The sequence below is a fragment of the Cygnus atratus genome, chromosome Z (genome assembly GCF_013377495.2).
Source record: "Cygnus atratus isolate AKBS03 ecotype Queensland, Australia chromosome Z, CAtr_DNAZoo_HiC_assembly, whole genome shotgun sequence".
Taxonomy (NCBI): Eukaryota; Metazoa; Chordata; class Aves; order Anseriformes; family Anatidae; genus Cygnus; species Cygnus atratus.
This window is the reverse complement of record NC_066396.1, coordinates 1766600-1776228: the sequence shown is the minus strand read 5'-3', so window position 1 is coordinate 1776228 and position 9629 is coordinate 1766600. Positions and strand designations below refer to the sequence as shown.

The window sequence follows — 9629 nt, the reverse complement described above, 5'->3', positions numbered from 1 at the left end:
CATTTTACAGAGGCGGAACGGCAAGCGGAGGATTCAAAGGCAGGGAGTGATTAAGAAGCGCATCAACCCCCACCTTTTAAATGCTAATTTCATCCGTGGCCTGGAGAAGGATAACCTTGCTGTCGCTGTGATGTTACCTGTCAGGGTGAGAAGCCCATTAGTTTCGTTCCCATATCACAAAGCAGGTCATCGCATAGGGTAATATCTTGATAGCTGAAGCAGTGAGGGGCTGAGGATGGGGGCTTTATCTTCAAGTTTTCTCTTTCTTTTTTGGGCTCAAGGACACGTGGGCTATTGCCAAGGGCTCTCTCCTCGACCCTCGGAGCTTCAGATCTCCAAGCAATGCTGCAGGCTGGTTTGACGTGGGTGTGCCTGGAGTAGCCGACACAGCCGCTTTGTGCAGGAGGTGTTTTATCTTTTCAGGGCTTCCACTGAAGTCTGTAGTTAAGCTGTCGATGTCATAAATCTGTATTCATCAAGTTCTGCGAACGCAGAGGAAAAAGGAAGCGCTGATGTGCTCTGGGCCTGTTGGTTTCAGCAGTCTCAGGCTTGCAGTGCTGCTAATTTCCTACAAATGTGTTTTCCTCAAATATGTGAGTGCTGGACCTCAAACAACAGCTGTGAGCATGCGTGTAAAAGGTGAATGCATCTACTACACCAGACGAAGTAGTTATAAGAGCACTGCCTTCCGTTCTGACTTTTCAAGTCTTTCATAGGCAGAAGAGCCTGGTGGCAAGTCCCAGGGACGGTGAGGTGTCCCAGGGCAGGCTGCAGGTAGAGGCAGAGACTCGCTCCCACCAAGACCAAAACTTGGAAATAGGGAAAATGAGAATGTGTCGCAGCAAGTGTTGTGGCAGCTCTTCATCACCTATTTCTCCTGCCTGGCTGCTTGCTTTCTTCTTCCCTCCTTGCCTTCTGTTTCAGCTGAGCTATAGCAATAAGGATGAAATTGTAGGTTTAGCGTCTCTGAAAACGAGTCCCCTGCCCTGCTTAGGAAAGAGGTTAGTAGCTTATAGCAGCTGCTCTTTCAGCATGAACTGAAACCCTGGAGCTGCTAGGGCAGGTAAGTCTTACACAGGAGAAAAGGGACCCAGGGTCCGCTGCACCTGGGCTTTCTCTGGGCTAATACTTCAAAAATACTTGAAATACACAAATAGGTAGTAAGGGAATCTTCGACTGCTATTCCACCTTTCTATTTCAGCACCTCAAGACTGCAAAAACGTGGCCATTATATTCTCATCCTGCCTAGATTTCCGAGTAATTGGTTCTGAAAATATATGGTCATTTTCTCCCATTTTTTAAGATGTCACAGTTGCTTCTCTCTCTAGGAATAATATTTCCAAGAATATTTGAATTTTCCTCGCGCTCAGAAAGCTTTCCAGGTTATTCAGGCTGTTGCTTCTCTTGTAGTAAAGCAATTTGGGCTAAATATGCCTTTTGCAAAGGATGTGAATAGCTGAAATTGCAACTGAACTGCAGGGGTAATTGTATGAAAAGAAAGTTAATCTTTGTTTAACTTCAGTATTTGCTGCACTGGAAGCTGTCGTAACCCCATTTCTTCTGCAGAAGTGGATTATTTACTTGTGATAATGGCTGCATAACATCATTAACATGCTGTCATAAACAGCTGTGTTAAACTGTATTGTGTGTTGGTGACATAAATAAAATGCCCAACGAGGAGCCGTGATTTACAAACGGGACTTGGTTGTCTTTGGGAGAATGGGCAGGAACGTGTTCTTAAAAATTACACTTTTGTGCACTGCAGATATATCTATATACAGGTTTTTAACGGCGAAAATGCCCTGTGCTAGTGTGCAATTTTTGGGGCTAACTCTGTGCTTCCTCCAGAAATTGGGATCAGAGCATGAAGATGGATGAAAGACAAATCATATTCTGATTTGTCATCTGTCTATTATTAGACAACTTGTTCTAAGGTTAGGTCGTGTGGTGCTATTGATATTGTGTCTGAAATGCTCTACAAGCTGAGACTTCCAACTTTTGAAGTCTTTTATATGCTTTAAAGGAAAATCTGATAACCCTCTACTTGAATAATTACGGATACATTGACAATAAAATTAATTTCTGTAAAGCAAATGTCAGTAGTTTATGCATAACTTGAAGAAAGGCTTCCTAAGAATTTATAAAACCATCTTCTTGTTGCAAGTAAAGTTTTTTGAATCTTTTATCTGCTAAGGTTGAGAAAGGGCTGCTTTCTGTTCTGCACTGTGCCCTTTGATGCAACTGCATCCATGTGTTCTTCAGCTTGTTAATGAATTTCTGCTCATCAGCAGAAGGGAATAACCTCACTGTTTTTCTTGGGTCTACCGGAAAGCAATGGTCGGGCCGCTGCGTAGGGAGGAGAGCGCTGCTCTAGCAAGGTGGGAGGAGATCCACCAGGTTTAAGGCTTTGGTACTGTTTCTGATGGATGGTCAGGTTGTACCTGTGCATGCTCTCCTCTCAATTCTTCAAGAAGAAGGTCTTCAAGAAAAAGGGCTACCACAACTTTTGTACTTGTCGTACTGAAGTGCATCTTGGTACCTGTGGCCAGAGCAAGTTGTGTAGGCGATTAAATTCTCCAAATAAAATTCAACAGGCGTGGTGCATTTATCTTCACCTCAGCTGTATAGGCACTTGTACAGTTTTTCCCCTTTTGTCTTCATGTTTACATATAAATATTTTTCATATACAAGGTCTGTTTATCTACACATACTGTGTTTGTAGTGATAAAGGTATTTTTGTCCCAAAGCAAGTTTGCGAAGAAACAGTCTTACGTTTACTACGTGCAAGTGAGTAACCCGTATTTACTCCTGGCCTTCTCGTTTTTTGCTCTTTTAGGTTCCCAGATTAAGACTTTTACATCGTTGAGGTTCGTAACTGAGCCTTCTGATGTTGTCACCATGCGTGGAAGCAACGTGCTGTTGAACTGCGGGGCAGAATCTGACCGAGGAGCTCCGGTGATCAAGTGGAAGAAAGATGCGGTCTTCTTGAACCTGGCGGTAGACGAAAGGAGGCAGCAGCTGGCCAACGGATCGCTCTTGATACAAAACATAGTCCACTCCAGGCACCACAAGCCGGACGAAGGGCTCTATCAGTGTGAAGCATCTCTAGAAGGCATTGGAGCTATCATCAGTCGGACAGCGAAGGTCATGGTAGCAGGTAAGGAGGAAACTTCCTATTTGCTACATTCTGGATTGCAGGAAATGCTGAGAATTTGCTATTTAAAGAGTGAAAAATGTAGAGAAAAGCAATTGAAGTGGGCTTCCCCCCTCATTGAAAGAAGTAAAGGTAGGTATGATGCTCCTGCAACAGTAATTTATTTCTGACAAGGTGTTATTCTTGTTTAAATATTTCTAATATTTTTGTTGCTGCGAGTTATTTGCTGTGTATTTGTCCTCAAAACGGAGGAGACCTCTGCAGTTGAGAACTTTTCGGATGAATTGAGGGTCACAAAAAACGCTGAATTCCTGTAAGGTGTTGAATGCGTGGATTTTGATGGTTTAGGAACCTGTTCGTAGACAGGAGCTCGTTATGCAGCTCCCTGGAACTGGCAGCCTCTTTGTGTTCCCTTTAAGGCACTCGAGCAGGTATATGGCAGAGGGAACACGAGTTCACGTTACCAGGTGTCTGAGAATGCTTCCAGCTTCTCATTGAACAAACACCGTTGTGAAAGGCATCTGCCTGAAGCCTTAAAAGGGGGTCTTTTGCCTCTTCAGCAATCTGTGGAAGGATGCAGTGAGTCCTTAATCATCTAATCATTGGAGGAGAAAAAAGTTTGGAAGTCCTTAGAATAAAAGGTACAAAGAAATGCGAAATCCCTTTAGTTACTAATGCCAACTAGAATGTGATAGAGTTCAGAGAATTTTTATTTCGGAGTTTTGTCAGTTCTAAGGGGATGCTTTCTGTTTCTGCTTTCTCTGTGTGTTTTTCTGTGCTGAATATTGATTGCTTTTGACTTGAACCTGTTAAAGAATGCCCTGATGGCTGAGCAGCTGTGTACAGGTGACAATTAGCAACCCTGGAAAAAAGGATGTAAATTACTTCCTGCTGGGAAGGGATTGATATAGTTGTGGCATGTGATGTGCAGGTGAGCTATGAGCTTGTTCAAGTGTGGTGTTTGGAGGAGATGCTTGTGCTAACACTAACGAAAAGACACAACGTGGCAGGGAGAAGTGTGTATTTCTCCATGTGTCCTGTCTGTATGCATCTAGTTTTTCTGTTCTGGCACATCTGGGGGATAGAAAGCAAAGCTGAAGTTTAATCCGGGTCGGTCCAGGAGCTCTGCAAAACTTTGCTATCCAGTAGTTTCCTAAACATTTATGCTGGGGAGGGAGTCCAGACACCTCTCCACCTGGCTGGTCTCTCCAGTGTGTCCCTCATAATTTGGTGTCTTTTCCAGTCTTGAGGTCTCTTAACCTGAAGAGTGCTTTCCCTTCCTCCTAAGTCTCTTCCACCATCTAGAAAAGACATGTTTTCTCATGATAAATGATTAAAATGGGCAATAAGAGTCTTAACTCTCTTCTACCTCCTTCCCACCAGTTTTACTAGTCCTCCACGATAGTCCAGAAGCGTGCTCTGAACTTGCCATCCTCAGCAGCGTATGTACACCTGTAGCTGGAGTGATTCTTCTCCGAAGAGCTGGAGAGAAGAAATGGGTTATTCCATTACCTGGCCCTCCTTGGAGGGAGTCTGCAGAGCTGGGCTTTGAGAAGTAGGGCTCTCCTTGCCGATTCAGGATGTTATCTGGCCTTGATCTGGCTGTTGGCGACCACTGCCAGAATCCCTCCAATTACTCTTTTGAAGTGAACGCACATGTGGGACTGTTCCCCGTGGTGCTGTGCCCAGCTCGCTAATTTGGAGCTCTTCGCAGGAAGAGTTATGCTTTGTTTGGCAGATCCTGATCTAATCCTGATCTAATATTCCTGTGGTGATCGGTAGTTTGGAGGAGGAGGGACAGGTGGGCTTACTCTGTTCAGGACCAGTTGGGCTCAGACTGGGAGAACTTCCAATTGGAAAGGCTGTGAAGAGACTGCACAAACTGAAACATGGGAAAATTCCTTAAGCATGCACTCTTTTTTCCCCTCTAGGGGTAATTAAGCAGTGGAATGGGTTGCCAGGGCAGGCTGCGGAGTCTCCATCTGGGGGGATGTTCAAGTCCCAGTTGGACACAGCCCAGCAGAGCCCGCTGGTAGCTGTCCCTGATTTCTTCAGTGGGTTGGACTAGGCAAGCTTGTCACCTTCCAACCTCCCTGATTCCGATTTAATAAAAAAACCAAACCAAAACAAAAAAACAAAAATAAAAAATAAGGTGGAAGAATAAAGCATGGCATTTAAAATTGGCAGCAAGTTCTTCAAGCAGAAACGAAGAGGTATTTTGCTCTCCGAAGGACGTGCGTTCCCGAGTGAGCAGAATGTGTGGCTTTTTTTTCTTTTTGTTTTTTTTTTTGAGGGAGTCAATGTGCAGTGTTGGCAGAGCATCGTTGACTTAAGGCACTGGCAGATGGAAACATGACAGGAAGGGAACGAGGGCAAGAGGACGAGCGAAGGTCTTGCACTACAGTAGGCTGTGTTAATCATTGCTTGGCACAGTAAATAAGCTTCGTATTTTCAGAAAAGGCTGCTTTTACAGAGAGGATTGGGACTAGGTCGAACTTTGAGTGTTATAACACTTGTAAACTGAATCGTATGATGATGTGTTGCTGCTAAACAGACTTTCTGGACAGCTTGGTCTCATCCAAAAGCCACGATGTGTTTGGTTGCACTGTCTTGATGAATGGAAGGTTGTGTTCGTGGCAACGGGTCACATCCTCATTTCGCTGTCTCCTTTGTCTATGCAACATTTCATTCTCGCAAGGCTTCGAAGGAGAGATCACGAGCTTTAATATTTCGGGTAGGCTTTAGGAAGTGATTCACTCATTGAATTACAATCTAATCCTGGTGCCACTTTTAAACCACGGGTCTGTCCACAGCATTTTAAGCGCTTAGCGCGCTGTTTGGCAACAGAACGCGTCAGCATTCCTCTTTTGAGGTTAAAATCCCCAAACCATTGGTATGCATAAGGGGCATATATCTTCTGCACGATAAAGACGGAGTGTGATTTCAGCATGGTTTTTAAAGCATTACCAGTCAATAAAGCAGTCACTGCTAAGAGGTGACAGTCAACTTCACTTGGAACAGACTCGAGGGTACTGAAAGTATATTGTCCTTTAGAAACCTTCCCCCTTGTACTTTTGTGGCTTAGAGCGCTTTCAGTAAAGAGAACGTAGCAAATGCAGACTGTTTTTAAGACAAGGATTTTATGCATGAAGCTCGCCACATATGGGGGAAAATGCACCGTTTCAAAGAACTTCTCGAGGGTCTTTATGGCCTCAGCGTGCTCCAGCTGTGCAAGAGCTCCTAGCTGAAACAGAGATGAGAGCAAATGGAGAGAAACTAAGAGCTGCTTCCTACTCAGCATCTTATTAAAAGTCCCAATTTAACAGACTACTGATCATTGGTATTTACTGTAATTGGTAGGATTTCAGATAGAAACAACACTGCCCACGTGTTATACCTCTATTTATGGACAGTTGCGGGATGAGGCTCTCAAAGGTTCTGGCTTTCATCATCTTCTAAAAGACCAGTGGTGAAGTAAATGACAAACCTGAGGTTACTTTTATATGGTGTGACTTTTATATGGTAATTCCTGCCAGCGTCCTGCCCCTTGGTGACAACTGGCTCTGTGAGATGGGAGTTTTTGGTGTGGTCATAATGATGTAGAGCTAGAGAAAATTACTGAAAATGATTTATCACTTTTCCTGTAAAACCATAAAAAGAAAAACAAAAAAAAGCAAACAATGGATAAGCTACATCACACCAAGAGATCCATTTAGACCCATGCCTTGGTTTTGGCAACAGCTGATGTTCAGGCAGCGTAGGAGCTCTGTACAGAAGTAATTCACGTCCATGCTCTACCGGTTGCCCGTGTGGTCTGCGTGTCAGTAAATTCTTGAGTCACAAGTGTAGCATTTGTACATTTAAATGCCATTTAACGAGTTTATTCTTCAGTTGACTTGTTCTTCCTAACCCATATAGACTTTCAGTGTTGTATTCCTTCAATGGGTGTGTTGCCATTGATCGGGTCCTGGCAGAAGTCAGAGGTTTACCTGGGGGAGGAACAAAACCCACCTAGTTATAGTTCATTTAATAATATAACAAAGGCTCGTCTGCTATTTAAAGATGAAAAATGGCAAATGTGGAGCCTCCCTGGAGGCGCATATGGAGAAGTTCTTAATCTCACTTGAATCTAAGTGGAGTAAACATGAAATATAATGTTAGGTACTATTGCCTACCCGTGTTTTGGGAATTTAATAAACTGAGGATGAAAATCATTTATTGACATGAGAGGTATCACTTCAGGTATGGGATAAACACATGAAACCCGTTAATGCTGAAATTTAGGAAACTCTTCATTGTGCAGAGTAAATAAAATGTCTAATATGTTGCATACTTGTCATTCCCTGAAACTGAGAGTCACCTTTTTTTATAACAGAGGAAAATGAGTTTCAGAAATCCCCAGTTGAGGAGGTATAACTTGATTTATAAACTGAAATCAGCCAATACTGACTTAATCAGTTTATTCCTACCACAATCACAGGAGATTTTGGGCTATTTTATATGAATTCATCAACCGTAATAAGCAGTGAACAAAACTAAAACGGTTTCCCTTGAAAACCAATTTTAGAGCTCCAAAAACTTAAGTTGAAAAAAAAAAAAAGACAACGCAGACAATACAGTTAGAAAACTCGAATTAAAAGTATAACCTCTTGACAATGTAATTGGCAAAATGGAGATTTATGAACTTGTGGTCAACAGGATTTTGTCTTTTATACTTTATTTAAATGCATACTTAGCATATACGATGTGTAATAGCGCATAGAGTATAGGAACTCTATTGAAATTGATGTTTGGTGTTTAACACTACCTGATTTTGATATCTATCCGTGCCACATGGCAGAACAACAAATGCCTTTGGGACTGCTTTGTACGTTTGCTTAATGGTGGTGTGGTTTTTTTTGCCTAATAGAGTGGACGATTTGAGTGCTTGCTCCCTGCTATCCCTGTTTAATGTTCCGTTGGTGTATTTGTAAAATCTACGTCCACCACTTGCGTACAAATATATGCTCTGTCGTTATGTTAAAGTTCATTAGTGCTTTCTTAATAAAGCTAGGAACAGGTCTGAAACCTGAGAGGAAATAGCAGGGATCAGGTAAATATTTGACTCTTCACATGCCACTCTGTTTTAAGTCCTGATTTTTTTTTTCCTGCAAAAGATTCACCTACTTCTAAAAGTGGGAGCAGGGAGATGACCAACAAAAATCAAAACGACAGCCAGCATATCTAGAGGCTTAGTAATCCAAGCCTCTTGGGTGAAGAATAAGATAGAAGGTGGGCTTAAATGGCTAGAAATGGAGAAACCAACATTGTTATGATTTAAATGCAGTATCATCTAGGCATGGTGCAATCAGTTATTTTGCTCCGCCTTCACTTTAAACAGAAGTGCTGCTTAAATGTTCAAAGATAAAGATATTCCGAACACTCGAAAGCGTTTTATTTTGCTATAAATTATTTGGAGAGGCGTTATTGCTCCTAATTTACTGCGAATCCAGTGGCTTTAGGTGCCACTTGGAGATGAGGGCAGAGAACCACATCCGACAGCCCCTGTGATGTTTGGTTAATGCACAGCTTCGGTTTTTGCTAGCTTTTCTTATTCCAACTCTGTGTATTTTTCTCCCCGCTAAGAAAATAACCTTTCTGATGCTACACCTTTTCATTAAACAGACTTGACTCCCTGCTCCCTCCACGTGCGTTGGGAATGGCTCTACTGAAGTCCACTAGCTTCACTGGGGTTAAAGCACTGGAGAAGTAGGCTACGTCTTTGCTAATACTCTATCTTATGTCTAAGTGCCTGAATGCCAACACAATAATGAGCAGAAGCACTTTCAACTTACAAAATTTATTTTTTTTTGTTGACTTGAAAATTACTTTAGGGGGTGACTCGGGAGCAGCAGCTTCCCCAGGACCGTGCTCCCTCCCAGTACCAGGAGAGCCCAAGTCTGTTGAGAAATGCTTGGCAGAATTGCATGCTGTAGCAATTCCTGCTCTTCCTACCCTCGTGCTGCTAATAGAAATACAGTTTTAATTAGTAAATTTCATTTAGGAAAAAGCTTTTGCTTTTGTCTTCGGCGCCTGGCAGAGATTTACTTAGATTGTGCTTGAGGAGATTGGATTGAGGAAGGAGCAGCCTTGGTTAGTGAGGGCGTGAGGATGGAGTGAATTAAAATAATGGGCTGTAATAGATCATCGGCGCTGGGGATGGATATCAGCCTGTACATCATCTGGCCAGTTTACCTTCCAGGAAGGATTTCTTCCCGCTCAGTGTCTGCCGATCATCTGTCTGGTCTGGTTTTGCAAGCCCAAAGTGATGAGAGCCCCACAGCCTCCCTTAGGACCGTGTCCTATGGATCTGTCAAGGTGATTTTGGGGAAATTAAGCCCCAGCTTAAGGAATATCATGGCTTTGTCCTTTATTGCAGTGGACGAAGGTGCTGTGGGGTGTAATGTCCTAAATCTGAAAACCGATGCTCAGCTTC

At 42.9% G+C, this 9629-nt stretch overlaps 1 protein-coding gene across 1 annotated transcript in view; it reads left to right on the top strand.

Annotated features, from left to right (window-relative positions):
- Positions 1-2334: 2334 nt before the first annotated feature.
- DCC (DCC netrin 1 receptor) overlaps positions 2335-9629 on the top strand; it is a 280795-nt gene continuing 273500 nt past the window's right edge. Inside the window, exons 1-2 of the mRNA XM_050716343.1 lie at positions 2335-2350; positions 2837-3157. Coding sequence (XP_050572300.1) covers positions 2335-2350; positions 2837-3157 — 337 coding nt within the window. The remainder of the gene's footprint in view (positions 2351-2836; positions 3158-9629) is intronic.